We start from the raw sequence: 18,323 nt of genomic DNA on the forward strand, positions 1-18,323 counted from the left end.
TGCTCCAATATGCGTGAGGAGGCATCCACGGCAGCAGATTACAGTGTGCCTGGCACCGAGCCCCCTATGGTTCCTCTTCAGCGTTCCGCCAGGAAGCGGTGTGCAGCGACCCTCTACAGTCCAACGACCCAGGCCCACCGCGAGTGGATGCTGAGCCACGGGCTAAGATGCGCAGAAGGCTTCCTCCGCCAGTGGCAGCTGTTGATAACTTTAGGACCCTGGGGTGAGGGGAGTTTTAACCCCCAGGAGGACCAGAGGGCATCATGCATTGATCCCCCTGTGGGATTCGTGGAAAACGAGTTCCCTAGGTCGGGCAGGGAGGCCATCACCTGGGGCTCGTTAAGGCAGAGGATAAAAGCAGGCCCAACTCAGGGCCCAGTCAGACCTATCCTCCCAGCATGTTCTACAATGGGAGTGAGATGCTGTACTAAGCCTGCAATTGTAAATATGTAAATAAATTCACCTTCATTAATGACAGCTTCCTTATGAGTTATTGTAATAAAAGACAATGTATGTACAAGATTTATCATTACTAACACTGGGGTTAGCTCAGATGGCTGGCTTGTGACACATAGAGATGCCAACAGCGTGGGTTCAATTCCCACACTGGCTGAGATTATTCATGAAGGCCTTCTCAACCTTGCCCCTTGCCTGAGGTATGGTGACCCTCAGGTTAAATCACCACCAGTCAGCTCTCAAAGGGGAGAGCAGCCTATGGTCACCTGGGACGGGGGTGACATTATTTATTGATGTTATTAACTAATACAATATAAAAAACGCACGCATGAGGGCTCAATGACAAAACATTTTGGGTCTATAATTCTCCTTTCAAAACCATGAAATATTGTGGCCAATGTTTATGGGTGTGAAATTGAGTTGCTTAACACCTCCATAGCACTGTTTTCTAATGGTGCACAGCACATCTGCAGATTCCAACGTGGCCTGTTCAAAACGCCGCCCACGTGGGCAGTGCCCCCAGTGTATACCTGTCTGTGGAGCAGCACTATCCCAACCAGCTGATGCAATGCCCGGATCCCAAATTGAGGCAGCACGAGCCCTGGCAATGAATTTGCACACCACTCTACAAAGTCAGGCATGAGGCTTCTAGATGGGCCATGCACAAGTGTTCCTTAAATGGCCAAATACCCAAACTTCCAGTCAGGGAATGTTTGACAACATTTTCTATTGCAAAGTGGCTGGAAGTGCTTTTGGAAGTGGTGTGTGTGTTCCTGGATTTGGCAGGGAGTGTTGCTGTATTCCCACAGGGAGGGCAGAGGATTAGGTGACCTATCCAGACACAGGCTGCAACAAGGAGGCAGCAGTGAGAATGCCTGTAGGTTTGCAGTACAACATGGAGATAACACAGACTGCGAAGTGAGCACGTTCTGTCAATGCTCTCTGCCACTTGCAACCCGATTCCTCCATCTTCCTTGACAGTGGCAGGAAGCTATTTGGCAAACCATTTAATGCCCAGCATCCGTGTTGATACTCATCAATGCTCTTCTATCTCCTGTCCCGTTGAATCTTCATCTGAGTTTGTTGTAACAGAACTTGTCAGTGGTCCCGCCCTCCATTACGCTTAAAAAATAAAACATCTTTTGTCTCTGGTGTGGTTGCATTCCACTCGTGCCCGGTGACTCAACATGTGCTGATCACAACTCTATTCTAGCTGTCAAGGTCAGTGCAGTGCCAGTTACTGAGTTGGCAACTACAATCAGTATCAGATCAAGTGACAGGGCCCTTTCATCAGTGCTGTCGATGTACGGGGCTGCAGCCCAGGGCAAGCAGCAGCTCTTGAGTGTTTGAAAACACGATAAAGGTGAGCTGAGAGTTGAGACGGGGCAGAAAGTAAAAACATGGCATCATATTCAATGTTCTCAGTGATGCTGTGTTGCTGTCTGCCCCATGGTGCTGAAAACAGTCTCCTTCATAGGGCTCAGTAGGTGAAGGCATCTTTGTCCCACCACCAGTTCTGCTCTGCCCCCTTCTATTGTGCATCACATGGTCATGAAAGAGTGGGGGAAGAATGTCATTGTATGTGTATTTGGTTATTATTGAGAAGTACCGAAAAGGTAAGTTCCAGTAGTTTACTTCTGCTCACAGTAAGAAAGTGCAGCAGCGGATTCCACACCTAGTCCCAGCGGGGACCATCTGGAGATGCCGGCTCCCATGTGCGCCAGCTTTTATCTCGGGAATGAATGTGGCCCATTACAATTGTAAAACGTCGCCTGTAAATGTATTGGTGGGAATTCTTCACCGTGCAAACAAATGCCAGCCCTCCTTTCTCAATCTTGGCATAACTGCGCTCTGTATCGGACAAAGTCCTCGATGCATAGGCTATCGGTCTTTCCGTTTCATCGTCCATATGGTGGGATAACATTGCCCCGATTCCATATGGGGAGGCATCAGAAGTGACCAAAAGAGGCTGTGCCACCATAAGGGGACCCCAAAAGGGGTCATAGTGGGTCAACAAGCCCGATGACAAGTCACTGCTTCACCTTGGCATCCGCTTCTTCTTGTGGCACTCTCCATGCCCAACCCTGGTGCTTTTTTAATAGTGCATAGTGCATACAGCGGTACAAGGATGGTCGCCAAGTTAGAGATAAATTTCCCATAATAATTCACGAGTCCCAAGAACGACTGCAATTCGGTCACATTCTTAGGCGTGGACGCTTGTTTGATTGCCCGTACCTTCTCACCTTCTCCTCCATCGGGTGTAAGCCATTCCTGTTGACTTGGTAGCCTAATTGTGTGACCTCTCATGCGTGCAAAATGCATTTTTCCCTATTAAAGCAGGCACCTGCCTCAGAAACCCGGCAGAGGACTCCCTCTATGTTTCTCAGGTGCTCCTTTTCAGTGGCTCTGCTGATCAGGACATCATCCAAATAAGCTGTCACCCACGGAAGCCCTTGGAGGATGCTCCCCATGACTCAGAAAAATAAGACAAGCCAATAACACCCCGATTGACAACTTTGCGTAGTCGCAGAGGCCTCCATGGGCATTAATGGTCACAAACCTTCTAGAAGCCACGGCGAGCTCCAATTGGATGTATGTGTGACTCATGTCAAGTTTAGAAAAAGAGTGTCCTCCAGCCAGCTTTGTGTAGAGGTCCTCCATTTGCAGCATCAGGTCCAAACGAGAGGTCTTGTGCACCGTTAGCTTGTAATCCCCGTACAGGTGGACGATTTTATCTGGTTTCAGCACTGGAACTGCTGGCGCTGACCACTGTGCAAATTGAACCAACCAAATGATTCCTAGGCTTTCCAACCGTTTGAGCTCATCCTCCACCTTTGTCAGCATTGCGTAGGGAACTGGGCGGGCTCTGAAGTACCTCGGTTGGGCCTCGGGGTCTGCGTGAAGCTTGACTCCGGCATGGTTGATCTTACCGAGCTCATCCTGGAAGACTTCTGGATACTTCCCTTGGACCTTGTAAGCCGTTGCTCCACTCCCAAGCCTGGCTGACCAAATACATAGGGGGTCCTCAGGGAGGGCGGGGATAAGTGCTGTTACTCCACTGCCTGAGTGACCTTCCAAGAGCGATAAGAATTTGAGCATATATGGACTTCAGCAAACTTGTGCCTTTAACTGCCATGTGGTGTCAGAGCAGCAGTCATAATTGTATCAAGAAATTTTTGTGAGATCGACAAACAAAATCATACAAGAGAGAGAACATTCAACATTAAAAAACAAACTAAAGAAGAAAGCGGGCAGGTTCCATCAGGGAATAGGACACTGTAAATCTCAATTGGTTCCTTTCTCTCATCATCTGGACACCTCAGGGTTCCATTCCAAAAAGGGTCTCAAAGGGGTTAGCATGGTGGGAGTCAGACTCTGAGTCATCACCATCTCCCGGGTGCCAAACTCATGCCAGGAGTTTCAGTGCCAATTCGGCGTGGGCCAATGTGGGGTCCATCTCGTTGTTCCGTGTCACACAACAGGAATTGTCACGGTGCCAATGTTTCTTATCCTGGAGGGCGGTAGGGGCAAGGGGGGTGTCGCTATCGTTGGGCGGTGGGTCAGGTTCTGGTAACGGCAAATAGATTGTGTCCGAGGGGCCGATCATATCGTGATCGGTGTCACTGGGGCTGTACTGATTGAGGCCTGGTCTGTGTTTCCATTGTTCGGGAGTATCAAGGGCCTCCGTTGTGCTGTCGCTGTCGCTATCGCTAGCGGCCGAATCAAGTGTGAGGGTAAAATTGGACTCTGGGGGCGGAGTCAAGGTCATGTCTATGGACATGCTGTCCTGGCTGGGGGAGGGCAGGATTGGGTTGTCAGTGGGCGGGTCTCCGTTGTCTGCCATTGCCAGCGAGAGGTGGTGTGAGTGGCTGCACTGCGTTCCATAAACCATAAGCTGGTTTATATGGAACCATCCTGACTTTCCATTAGGATACATGATCTTGTAAACTGAGGGGCTTACTTTATCAGAAATTGAGTAGGGTCCTGCAAATTTAGGGGAGAGGAATGAACTAGGATTGTACAGGGAGATCATAACTTGCTGTCCGACTGTATACTATGTTGGGTGCACTGTCTTATCAAAGCAGGCCTTACTCTGCTTTCTCCTAGCGCCTAGTCGAACAGCTGCAGCGAGCTGTGCTGCTTTAATATTCTCCATTATGTTTTCGACTGCTTTTTCGTGGGTGAGGGCGGTGACCACGGGGCTGGCCAAATCAAGTCCAAATAAATACTCGGTACCCTTCATGGGTCGTCCGGTCATGAGGTTATGGGGGTGTAACCTGTCGAACTCGACACCGTATTTCTAATAAACATCAGTGCGAATTTTGAGCACTGTGTCCCATGTCGTATTATGCTGCTGTACCATCTACTTAGGTGTTGCCTTTAGGGTCCGATTCATGCGTTCCACAATGCCGCTGGACTGCGGGTGGTAGGCAATGTGAAACTTCTGTTTTATGTCAAAACTCGTCAGGACATTTTTCATAACTTTACCTGTGAAGTGCGAACCTTGGTCCGACTCAATACTACGGGGGAGTCCCCATCTCGTAAAAATTTGCTCAGTTAGAATTTTGGCCGTGGCTTGGGCCGTATTTGGTCGTGAAGGGAATGCTTCTACCCATTTCGTGAATGTGTCGATGACGACCAACACATATTTGTATCCATTTCTGCAGGGGGGAGGGGATCAATATAATCTAACTGCAAGTTTGTCGATGGGCCATTTACAGGGCGGGTGTGACTTAGCTGGGCTTTCTTTGCATATCTGTCCGGGTTGTTCTCTGCGCAAATCAAACAATTCTCAATGTGATGGGTTACGTTGGTTTTTAAATCAGGCCACCAGCAGAGAGGTCTGAGGTGGGCAAGGGTGGATTCTATCCCTTGGTGTCCATGTCCGTCATGGAATTTACAAATGATCTTGTTCCTATCCTGGGTGGGGACTACATTAATACCGTCTTTTAAAACGATTCCCTCATGGATCGCTAAAGTATCTTTAAACTTATCATAGGGAGATGGGAAGTCTTCTTTTAAACTTTCCTTTAGTGTCTCATCTTCCTTTAGTGCCTGGGCTAAATCTTGGATGTTGGTCTGTGAGACCTGGACCGCGTGTACTGGGGCACTCTCGGGGGGTTGCCAAAAGGGAGGAACGGTGGTGGCTTCTAACTTTTATAATTCCGTATTTTCTACCTTTCGCTGTCTGGAGGATGTGTTTGAGCAATGGCGCTGAGGGTAGGGATTTTCCGTCGGCGGATATAAATCCTCTAGATTCCCACAGGGGTAGGAATTCTGTCAAGCTGTTGCAGACGTACAAACTGTCCGAATATATGTCTGCTGGGGTCGGGAATGAATCGGGGTGCTGGACAATGTAAGTAATGGTTCAAACTCGGCTGCCTGCGAACCTAAGTGTCCAAGCAACTTTAAAGAGATTTCTTCTAACGCACGTTCCTGCTCGTCCTCTACATAAATTCCACATCCTGTGATCCTTTTTCCATCAAGAACTGTGGAGGAGCCATCCACATAAATTTTTAGAGCTGTGTCTGTGGGCTGGGTCGTCTGTGGTCGGATGCCTGTCTTTTTCGGTACCGACTTGGGAACAAAGGGGCCTGTGTTGTGCTTAGTTGCAATGCTCTCGCACTCATGTGGGGTTCCTGCATAGTGTAAATTGTTGGCCAGAAACGTGTGTCTTTGTCCGTTTTACCGTAATGTTGCGTCCTTGTAGGAGTAGAGGCCAGCGCGCTGCTCGAATTTGGCTTACTGAGCCGTCTTTTAATCTACCATTTTATAAAAGCTGTGTCGTGGTGTGATCGGTCAAAATGGTTACGGGGTTGAGTCTTGTTACGTATGAGAAGTACTGTACAGCCCGGAAAACTGCGAGCAGGCGCCTTTCGCAGGCTGAAAATCCCTGCTCTACTGGATCTAAAACTCGTGGGCATACGCTACAGGTCCTAAACGATCGTGCCTTTCCTGTCGGAGTGCGGCCGAAAAGGTTCGATCGGTGGTCGCTACCTCTATCGCGCATGGGGAGTGTGGATCTGGGGCGTGCAAAGCGGGATCTGTGCTTCGGGCGCGTTTCAGTGTATCTACGGCATCCATGTGCTGTGGAAGCCATTTCCATGGGGCCTGTTTCTTAAGGAGCTCGGAAAGTGGGGCTGCTTTTGTGGCAAAACCGTCTATGTGGTTCCTGCAGTAACCGACCAGTCCTAAAAATGATCGGAGTGCTGTAACATTTTGGGGCAAGGGCAATTTTACAATCGAATCGATCCGTTTCTGTTCTATCTCACGCTTACCATGCATGATGACCGTACCTAAATAAGTGACCTTTTCCTGGAGAATTTGGGCTTTTTGAGGGTTAATTTTGCATCCAATTTCTTTGAGGAGTCCTAATAGTTCCGAAAGAAGCGAAATATGCTCTTCTTTGGTGTCAGCCTGTATGAGCAAGTCGTCCACATACTGAGTGAGGCATTCAGGTCAGGAAAAATTTGCTAATCCGTTCGCCAATTGTCTGTGAAAAATGGAGGGGGAGTTGTGGAAGCCTTGTGGAAGGCACGTCCACGTGTACTGCTGTCCCTGGAAAGTGAATGCAAATTTTTACTGGCACGTTTTGTCTAATGGAATGGACCAAAAGCCATTGTTAATGTCCAATACTGTGAAAAACTTTGACTGAAGTCCCTGTTTTAACATGGTCTTGGGACTCAAGGCAACAGTGGGGGCTGCTAACGGAGCTACTTTGTTTAATTCCTTATAATCAATGGTCAGTCGCCATGAACCATCTGGCTTTCTTACGGTCCAAATCCGGGCATTGTTCATTGATGCAACGGGCCGAATTACTCCTTGGTTCAATAAAGTCTGGATTACTTTGGCTATCTCTCCCTCGGCTTGCTGTGGAAAACGTATTGTTTCTGGGGCTTAGGATCGGGACCTGTAATGTTGACCACTCCTGGGATTTTACCGCAATTGTGCTTGTGTTGGGCAAACAATGCTTTATGTCTTTTCAAGACTTCTCTAACTGTTTTGTCTGTGGTAATGTTTTGTGGATCAAACCAGTACTTTCCCACTGAGCTAATCCTGAATGCGTAGTCTCCTACTGTGAGCGTGGCTGGGGCTCGTGCTGCTCTGGCCATTTTCCACACACATTTATTTACGGGGTCGAAAAAAAGGTTCTGTGAACTCATAAAATCTGTTCCCAAGATGTGTTCTGCAGTCTGGGGTAAATCTACCAAAACGACTGAGTGTTTCGTTTTAATATTGCTGATCTGGATATCCACAGGGGCTGTAATGTGCCCCTGCTGGAGGTGACCTGTAAAGCCATTAAGGGTAATGGTGTCTGTAGTGGGCCATATATCTCGCTGGTGCATCGCGGAGGAGTTTTACATGGTTCGGGACCCTCCCATGTCTCAAAGGAACTCTACGTGATGACCCCGGACTGTGCCTGCAACTACCGGTCTTCCGGACCTATCCTAAAGTGTGTCGCAGACCCAAGTTGGGGAGTTCGAACACCGTCAATCGGTGCCATTTATGGCCAAATTATCTGCTTGGGCGCTAACGCTGTGGATATGTCTGGCATTGTTCCTAGGGGGGGCATTTGTGGGCTGATTCTGTTGCTGTTTCGAGGGGGCTTGGCATTCTCGGGCATAATGTCCCTTCTGTCCACAATTGTAGCATTCCTGCACTTTAGGGTGCTGTGTGTTACTTCTGCCTTCATTTACCCATGCGGGGTCTTGGTGTGCCCTTACTGGATTCATGTTGGCGTCTACTCTTTCCTGGTCTGTCTTTTTCTGAAGGGACTGTTCCCAAGATCTAGATAATTGCTTCAGTACCCACACTTCATTGTGTGCTGGGTCGGAGGGGTCGTAATTAGCACATGCCTTTTGTCCTGCCTCCGTGGCGTGGGAGACTAGAATACGGGTCCATTTGGCCGTATTGTCGACAGATAAATGGGCGCGGGCTAAATCACTGAATACAGCGGTGAAGTGGATCCAGAGGCGTCCAGCAAATGCTGTTAGATGCTCTCCCTTTTTCTGTCTGCACCGGTTGAATCCTTCTACTGGATCTCCTCTATTGTAGCCAATGGCATCTAAAATGACTGTTTTCATATCTTGGAGACTACCTCCTCCTACATTTTGTGGGTCGGGAAGGGCTGAACTAACCGGGTCAAGGCTCATCCCCATGAGCTTTACTACTTCCTGCTCGTCCAGACCGTACATGACGGTCTGTTGCTTAACTCGTTCGAAAAAGTGGTGTGGGTCTGACGTGGGGTGAAAGGTCTCAATTTTATCGCGGGCATCTCTTAACTGGGTGATAGTTAGTGGGGTGGTGTACACAAAATCGGGTTGGTCTTCTGCTGTTACTCTATGCTGCGTGGTGATGGGATTCATTGGGTTGGGTGCTGCCTGTGCAGTCGGTGATGCGGGTGCTTTCCTTTTCGAGGCCGGGGGGGCTCTATTCTGATTTTCTGTCTCGTTCACGTATCAATGGGCCGTTTCATTCAGTGCCTGCCAATTGGGGCCATCTTCCTGATCTAACTGTGGGCCAAAGGTATCTCTGAACCTGTTCTGAACGAATAGCAGTGATTGCAATCTTGCAATTTGCTGCCTGCACTTGGCATGATCCACCAAACTCTGCCTCTGTTCCGTGGTGGAACTGTGGAGTGCTCGTAGGGCTGCCTTTAAATCCTCACATTGTTTTCTCAACTGTTCTGCTTGGTTCTCCGTTTCCTCTCTTACCAACACCGCACGTTGCATGTCCTGGTAGGCCTTATCGTATTGAATCTGAAAGCTGCTTCGGTGGGCGAGACAAGATTGGTGTGCCCTTGTGACATCAGCCATCTCCTTGTCCTTCGCCGCTAGCTGCTCCCGGAGTTGCTCATTTAATCTTTCACACTCACTCACATTTCCCTCTCTACTCCTCCCTTTGTCCTCAAGCTGTCTACGGAGCGTCCTCACGACCTCCTCTGTGCCTCGCAATTGTGCCAAGGAGGACACGATTGCCATCGGCTTAAAAACTCTACTCAAATTCTTCTTGTGGACCTCGGTCAGGTTGTCCCACCAAGTTTGGCTTTTGCTACCAGGACCTGTTTCCTCATTCGCACAAAATTCCGACCATAGGGGCCATCCTTTCCCCTTTAGGTATTTCCTAATCTCTTCTTCCCATATGGGACACTGTTCTGCTCTGTTGGTTGCTGCGACCTCGGGCTCTTGTGGATGCATAAGGTGTTCCATTGCCTTCATTGCCATCTCTACGATTATGTCTGTTTCTTTACCGGGAATTTGGGACAAGGGGGAATAAAGCGGTGGTGCAAACACGGGTACGGCTCAAGCTATTTTCCGGTTTACGCAACTCCCAAAAGTTTCACGCAACAACATTTATCGAGGTTACCTTATATCCCTTGTTAGTACGCATGCAAATTACACACTTCCGAATCTTGGAGGTTTGAACGATACTGGTCTTACGCTTGTGGTTTCTTTTACTTTGCCAATTTGGATTCTAATTCAAACGTTTTGTGAGTTCCCTGCTCCTTGGTCGAGTCCCATCAGATGTCGCCAATAACTGTTGCCTTTTTTATCTACTGTAAATATGGCAATCAATGAGGTTGCCCTTCTTTCTTTGGATATCGCTATTGTATTGCTCAGAGTCGCCAGATATCAAATGATACCACCACAAGGTTTAACCGGATATCGATCAAAGAGCCAAACACCAGTTAGTTAATTCAAGATCAAGGGTACTTTATTTACACACACAATTAATCATGCAACATCGACACTACTAGTTAAACTACACCTATCAACTAAGACAACCTATACTTAACTTCAGGCACCCAGCTTAGGTCAGCGGAACAGTGGCCGTTGTTCGATTCTGGGTCTATCGGGTCTGTAGAAGTAACTGCTGCTCAGCTGGGCTCATCCATCTGGTAGCGGGCGTTTAACTTGTATCTGGTGGTGCTGCAATTGGAAGTAGACATTGCCGGAGCGCCAGGTCCAAGAGAGCCCGAACACATGCTGGTCTCTCTCTTTATCCTTGGGGGTTTCGCGCTGTTTTGGGCGGTCCTTCAGTTTGGACCCCACTAATTGGGCAGTTCTTGATCACTGTGTTTGATTTGAACCAATAAAGGGGCGGGTGCCTTGATGGCTGGGCGTGACCTACGTGGTCATTGACCCTGTTGTTTACGCTTCCTGAGTACAGGGAGTGGCGCCGAAATGTCTGGGATTGTATCAGTCGCTCAAGTATCTGTCCTTTGTCTGACGGGGATAGGCCATCAAAATGCTAATCGGTTGGGGATTTCGATACCGTCTGGATTCTTCGCTCACAAATATACTTTCAGGCTCTGAGCCTGCCTGAACCTTGCATTGTCCATTTTTCCCGTTATGCTTTGTGACCATCCATGTTCCTTATTGTAAGTGGCCGTCCCAGATGGCTACACATCAGGCTGCGCTAGGTGGAAGGCCTTGACTCTAGGTAGACGTATCCCTCTACCAGGGCGATGTGCTTGTTGGCTGACTTGCGGTTCCTGGTCCTCACTGTTCCCTATCTCCTCTGTGAGTCTTACTCCAGTGATTCAGGGGAGGCGAGACTCCACTGGCTGCAGTGGCCCTCGGCCGAAGGACCTGGCCCCGACGTTGCTTGCGCAAGGGCTGGGACCCAGAAGCTTTGGTCCTAGGGGGCATCCCTCACTGAAATGGAGGGCATCCTGTGCTATTTACCTCCATTTCTGACACACCATAGTGCTCCTGGTCTCCCTTCACCATGCTCTCCCATGAGAGGGAGATCTCGATTGCTCTTTTCAGATCCAAAGACAGTTCAGTCAGCAATTCCTGCTGGGTCGTCATGTTGTTAATTCCGCACTCAAGGTGGTTCCTTTGCATCTCCGGTAGGTTTGGGTTCATAGTGGTCTGCCGCAAACGCCACCAATTCATCAAACGTCTTGGAGTCTGGGGCTGCAAGGTAGGTTAGGCTCTTAATGGCATTAAAAGTGGGGATCCCACAGGTGGTCAGGAGATACACCTTCTGGCGGTCCTCCCCAGTAATGTCATTCGCCCTGAAAAAGTAACGTATACACTCGAGCATACTGAGCCTAGTCTTCTATACTCACGTCAAAAGCGTCGAGCCTCACGAAGAGCTGCATTTTTGAACCAGTGCTAATCTTTCTCCTCCATGGTGGTCTGGATGTCCCACAGTGCCATCTGTAGCTCTGTTTTATCCTCATCGCCAATATGGTTATTAATGAGGAGTCCCGAAAAGGTAAGTTGCAGAAGTTTATTTCCTACTCACAGTAAGAAAGTACAGCGGCGAATAGCACCCCTTCTCCCAGCCAGGACCATCCAAAGATGCCGGCTCCCTTCTGGACCAGCTTTTATCTCAGAGAATTAATGAGCCCCATGTTGGGCCTCAGTGGGGGAGCTCATATTCCAAAAGCCCCATGGGAGATCGATTGCGTCGTCCCGTGGGTCTTGTGGGGGTTATAGCAGTGTAGCACTGTATTTGGGTGATGTGTCTGCCTTGACAGAATAGCTTCTGGATGTTTGGCATGAGTCCTGAGACCGAACCAGGGTGTGCTGCTGGATGAGAGATGGAACTGCTGGGAGTGTGGTGCATAAAGGGTGTAAGAGGTTGTTGGTGTGCTGGGTAGGCGATGTCATGTGGAGATGACCGTGACTACTCAAATGAGGTCATTAAAACTCTGGTGATCCTGATGCCAGGTCCTCACAATCCCTCACCCTCCAACACACCCATTACCCATCCATGCTGCCTCATGTCCCCACCTATCCTCTATCATCCCTCAAGCCAAGCCCTGTCCTCAATCTCACCCCAATGGCCCCTCAATCCCCCTGTGCCAAGCTCTGTCCTTCCACTCACCCCCAATGGCCCCTCATGCTTCAAGAACCACCCAAATTAAGTTTGGCGCAAAGGGCCTGACATGTGAATTTCGCCAGCTATCAGCAAAATGTAAATTAGACTCATTAATGAAACACTTGTCAAAAATCCACTGAAATTAATTGGTGGGTCATGGATGAAGCAGGACTCGCAGGGTTCTCCCTTTCTCCCAAAGACTGTCCTGCATATCCTGCCAATTTTGCCAGTTGACAGGTACACAGGGGACTCCATAGCAGAAAAGGGAGGAGACAGCTGAATTTGCGGCAGCCCCCTCCCTGCGATTATCATCCCACCCAACCTGTCTGCAGTGATCCAGCATCAATCCTCTGTGTAGGCCTCAGAGTAGCCATGCACTAGGTGAAGCTGCCTCTGATTGGCTGGCAGCTCCCAGGATGGAATTTCCCATGGGACGCATAGTGCTCGCCAATTAAGTAACTATAAGAATTTAAAATGCCTCGGGCCTCACCGTCAGACGTGACGCACGGCTCCCACAAGTTCTCCAACCTATTTGAGGAGTGAGCCGCCATTGCAGGAACTAAATCCCAGGCCCAGTAAGAAAAGGTGATGTTTTCAACAGATAAGGTCCTCACATCACAAAACCAGTCTCTGGGCAGAATTGAATGTTCCCAATGCAGGTCCCACCCACCATTTGGAAAACAGATCGGAAATCTGTGTCATTCCAATGGGGGACGCATGAAGATAGCACTTAGTTAGGGCTATCCTTGGAGATATTAATATAGTTGTGTGTTAACAATAAACAATTTATATTCAACCACAAAAGCCTCCAGACCACTCAGTGAGGCACGAACAACCTTACAACATGGTGGCAATTAATGAATGAACCCAGAACCAAGGAAACAGGTGAAGGATCCCCAAATCCCAAAGGATGCAAAAGTAAAGAAACCAAAGTCTGATCTGAATGATGTGCACCGAACACAGCTGGAGGTCACCTGAAAAAGTGGAGGCTGAAGGATGGAGGAAAAGTCCATTGGCGGACCTGATCAAATATAGAGTCAAAGGACCTAGCCAGAACATAAAAAAGTGTGAGAAAAATTCACTAAAAGGCTGAACTAACCTTTTAAAAAATAATCAAGCGGATCATACCAATTGTTAAACTAGCACAACTGAAAGAATGCTGGAGCCAGATCGGGAGTTGGTGCCATACCACATGACAGCCCACCATGAATGAATGGAATTTTATTTTTAAAACAGAACACAGAGCAAAACAAATCACCTTCAAATGACTTTCCCAAGCTCACAGAAGCAAATCGCTGGAAAAAACTGTTAGTCTAAAAGGTTTCATGAAGAATTGCCATTTTGAGTAAGCGACCTGATAGTGATGTCCCGTGGCTGGCCAACCCATTGCATTGCAATTCAGCCCCCCCTAAGGGCCCCCTAAATAAAGAAACCCCCACAGACCCCCAGAAAAGAGACCCCTGCCAGGGAGCCCCCCAGAAAAGAGACCCCCCGTCAGGAAACCCCCCAGAAAAGAGACCCCTGCCAGGAAGCCCCCCAGAAAAGAGACCCCCATCAGGAAGCCCCTCAGAAAAGAGACCCCCCCCCCCTCCCCAGGGGTGGCATGTGGCACAGTGGATAGCACTGGGACTGCTGCGCTGAGGACCCGGGTTCGAATCCCGGCCCTGGGTCACGTCCGTGTGGAGTTTGCACATTCTCCCCATGTCTGCGTGGGTTTCACCCCCACAATCCAAAGATGTGCAAGTTAGGTGGATTGGCCACACTAAAATGCCCCTTAATTGGAAATAAATAAATAAATAATTGGGTACTCTCAATTTATTTAAAAAAAGAAGAGACCCCGGTCAGGAAGCCCCTCAGAAAAGAGACCCCCGTCAGGAAGCCCCCCCAGAAAAGTGACCCTGTTAGGAAGCCGCCCAGAAAAGAGACCCCTGTCAGGAAGCCCCTCAGAAAAGAGACCCCCATCAGGAAGCCCCTCAGAAAAGTGACCCCTGTCTCTAGCACCTGAGAATCACACAGGTTCGGACAATATGGTGCCTGGCTCACCAAATGGATGCAAATAGGTAATTATGACATCAATCGTGCCACCAAATAGGGGGTCGGAGCATCGGAAACGGGCGCCAATCTTGTTTTCTCCCTGACGCTGCATTCTCCGTCTCACCGGGACCTCCTATACCAGCGACGAAAGGTGGAGAATTTTGCTGAATGTTGCATTTATTTGCTCAAAGTTTTGAGAATGGTGGTGTGGGGATGAAAGAGAACATTATTTCTTTAAGATCAATGGAAACATTTTTGTGTCTGATAACTCTGTTTTTTAAATTCTTTTATAGTGACCCTGAATTATGAAACCTTTCTACAAGTGAGTTGACAAAGACCGATTCCTACTGTCAAACAGAACAGTTTATTTGCACAACAACATGTCTTTGATGGTTCCGTTTTTATAATGCTCGTGGATCAAGAATTCACAAATTTCTTCCACAGTGTTTGTTGTTAGTTGGTTGACCAATATTTTTAATGAAAAGATGCAGAGATAAAAGGATAAAAACTGCAAAAGTTGAAAATATGAAATTAAAAGAATAAAATATGGAAAGTTCTGGAAGGCCTATGAACATATGAAAGATTGAATTTGTGAAGGGAATCTACCTCTAAACACATTGGTCTTTTTTTTCCCTCTTCTGCTGCTGGCAGAGTTGTTTACTCTTCGAATTTTCTGTTTTTCTTTTACATGTAACTGTTTTCTGAAGATAGACTTGTCCATTATAAGCTTTACTCAGATTCCATTTGGAAAATGTGGCCTGCGCAACAAGATAAAGGGTGATGAAGCAAGAAGTGAAACAAATGTTAGATGGAGGGTAACAAATAGCACATCGCATTCCAGCTAATCCTGTTCACTTGTTAATGCAGTGCTGTTGGGCCTAAAAGTGTAGAGGCAGTAGGGACATGTGGAAAGAAATAACATTTCCATGATTCCATTTATTACAACAGTCTATAAAGGTGCTCCACCTGAACCCCTGCACCCCACACACCCAGCTATATCTGCTTCAAGACCCCCAGAGGGGTTCAACAGCTGGCAATGCCATGCTAACAAAGGTTAAGGATGAATTTTGTAGGATCTAAGATTAGGTGGATATTCATATAGATTTCATATAGGTTTGAGCAAGAAATGTGTTCCTTAGAAAAAAATGGTCTCTGATTGCCATTTGCTTGCTTATGTTATACTCTTGTGAAATGTAACTCCGAAGCTCAAAACCACTCAAACCTTCTGGGGATGTTGGAGGTCTAAAGAGATATGAGACCATGTACACAAATCACTAAAGCTTAATCGTCAGGTACAGGAACTAACCAAAAAGGTGAATTGAACATTAGCCTTTTTAAATAACGGGCTAGAATGTAAAGGGGAGAAAGATTTGCTACATATTATGCAAAGTCCTGGTTGGACCACACCTGGAATACTCTGTACAGTTCTGTGCACCACACCCTAAGAAGAATATATATAAAGAGTGCAACACAGATTCATCTGAATGTTACCAAGAGTTTGAGGAGATTGCACAAACTAGGTTTGTATTTCCTGGAATATAGAAGGGTAGGAGCCAATTTGATTGAAGTGTTTCGGATCTTGAAAGGAATTGATGGGGCACGTGGAGGGAATTTTTTTCCACTAGTTGGATCGACTAGGAGAGGTGGACATAACCTCAAAATTAAAACCAGAACATTTAGATGAGAAGTTAGGGGGGGATTCTTCACACAATGCGTAACCAGATTTTCTGTTGTGGCTAAGTTAATTTTTTTCACAGTTTGATATGAAGTCCAGAAGCATGGGAGAGCTCCTCCCACCTCCAAGTACTCCTGAGGGCAGTCCCCTTTCATCGTTCTTTCAACCTCTCCCCCTGGGACTTATCTGAGAGCCATTCCTGGCAAGACAAGCAATCCAAAATGCATTTTGTTGAAGTGAGTGAGCTGTCCCTCGTGGAAAACAGGCGCCGGTAATCTCAACTCAGGTTATTGAAATGAGACTCGAGGTCATTGTCTGAATGGCATACCAGTTTCTACCCCAGGGAATGAGAAATGCTGCAGATAGGCCTAAGAGTAGGAGGCAAAAATAATTCAAGCAAATCCTAATGCTAATTGCATTTTGCACAGTTTGCTGTATTTATGGGTATATATTTTTGCAACAAACTGCCTTCATCCACTCATATACACGCCAGAGAAAAATATACACACACATTCTTTAGTTTAAGATAACAAGCAATTTTAAATTAGGTACATCTTTATTATATGTAAGTTTTTTTTGATCCCTTATATGATATTACAATGCCAAAGCTTTTTGTATTTTTACAATTACACTGGGCTAAATCACTGGCTTTGAAAGCAGACCAAGGTAGGCCAGCAGCACGGTTCAATTCCCGTAACAGCCTCCCGAACAGGCTATGGGATGTGGCGACTAGGGGCTTTTCACAGTAACTTCATTGAAGCCTACTTGTGGCAATAAGCGATTTTCATTTTCATTTCATTCAATAAAGCTGATATTTCATTTTCTCATAAAAATTGTTTCCATTCTTCAAACTGAGGAATCCCAAATAAATAATTCTTAATCATTCTTATTTTCTTCGTGTGTGAGGCTTTATTTATGTTTACATATTCTAATTCCACCACGAAAATATGTGCGCTTTAAATCGAACATTCAGATAACCTGATTTTTGCAAATTCAGTAAAAGCTATAACTCCTTCCTGTGTACAGCAATGCTTTTACAACAACAAAACAACACGGGAGACTGAACCCCACCATTGGAAACGACTTGGAGGTGGTGGGAATGCGGGGGTTAGTAGACCTTGTCCTCGAAGCTGAGTGGGTGCTTATGGAAGAGGACTCCTGCAGAGGCACCTTGCTCAGGGCCCTACCACTGCCATCCCCACTGAATAAATACTCAACGGGCCCAGTGGTGATAACAACACTCCGGTCGTGGAACCAGCAGCGACAGCATTTTAGGTTAACCAAAATGTGCGACAAGGCCATCTGCAACAACCACAGGTTCATGCCAGAGACTATGGACGTCACCTTCAAAAGCTGGAGACAGGACCGGGGGTGGGGGGGGGACCTGACAGTTAGGGACTTTTACACCGACAACAGACTGACAATGCTCGAGGAACTAACAAAGAAGTTCCATCTGACGGGGGGGGGGGCGGGGACGCCAAACTAAGATGCATGGAAGTCAAATACTTCTTACAAGGGAAACAAGGACATACGCACGACCACAACAATCGCTGCTAGAGGGACTACTGGACGTGGACATCCTAGGGAAGTGGAACTGCGGCGACAGGTATGGGTGACTACTAAGGAGGAATAACTCAACTGAACGAGACAAGAGACAAGTGGGAGGAGGACTTTGGGTTTGAAATAGGATGGGACCTCTCGAGTGGAGCACTACACAGGGTCAAGTCCACCTCCACATGTGCAAGGCTAAGCCTAATTCAGCTAAAAGTGGTACATAGAGCCCGCTTAACCAGAACCCGAATGAGCAGGTACTTCCCGGAGATGGAGGATAGATGCGAACAGTGCCAAGGAGGTCCGGTCAACCACACACACATGTTCTGGTCTTGGTCTTGTCCCAGACTTGTTGGATTTTGGACAGCCTTCTTCCAGGCAGCCTTCGGGGAATCAGAACAGCCAGGTCTATTCATAGGGAGGAGGGCCGATGCCCTTGCCTTTGCCTCCCTAATCGTCCACCGGAGAATCCTGCTCGGTTGGCGATCAGCAGCATCACCCGAAGCTGCAGACTGGCTGTCCGACCTATCGGAATTTCTCCAGATGGAGAGAATTAAATTCACCATCCGAGGGTCGGAAGAGGGCTTCCATAAAACATGGCAGTCCTTCACTCAGTTCTTCCAAGACCTGTTTGCAGCCAACAGCCAATAAGCCAAAGGAATGGAGAGGATGATCCCGGTAGAACAAGGAGAGTGGGGGGTGGGGAGAGGGGGGAAGGATGAAGGAATAAGGAAGCAGGAGCCCAAACAACCCCAGCAAATAACAAAATACA

At 47.6% G+C, this 18,323-nt stretch overlaps 1 protein-coding gene across 3 annotated transcripts in view; it reads left to right on the plus strand.

Moving 5' to 3' along the window:
* Positions 1–16,889, plus strand: part of tmem154 (transmembrane protein 154) — a 101,151-nt gene extending 84,262 nt beyond the window's left edge. For all 3 annotated transcript variants that reach the window (XM_072496050.1, XM_072496049.1, XM_072496048.1), the window contains exon 6: positions 14,619–16,889. In XM_072496050.1, the coding sequence (XP_072352151.1) occupies positions 14,619–14,634 (16 nt within the window). In that variant the 3' untranslated portion in view covers positions 14,635–16,889. The remainder of the gene's footprint in view (positions 1–14,618) is intronic.
* Positions 16,890–18,323: the final 1,434 nt, after the last annotated feature.

Source organism: Scyliorhinus torazame, chromosome 3 (assembly GCF_047496885.1).
Source record: "Scyliorhinus torazame isolate Kashiwa2021f chromosome 3, sScyTor2.1, whole genome shotgun sequence".
NCBI classification, from domain to species: Eukaryota; Metazoa; Chordata; class Chondrichthyes; order Carcharhiniformes; family Scyliorhinidae; genus Scyliorhinus; species Scyliorhinus torazame.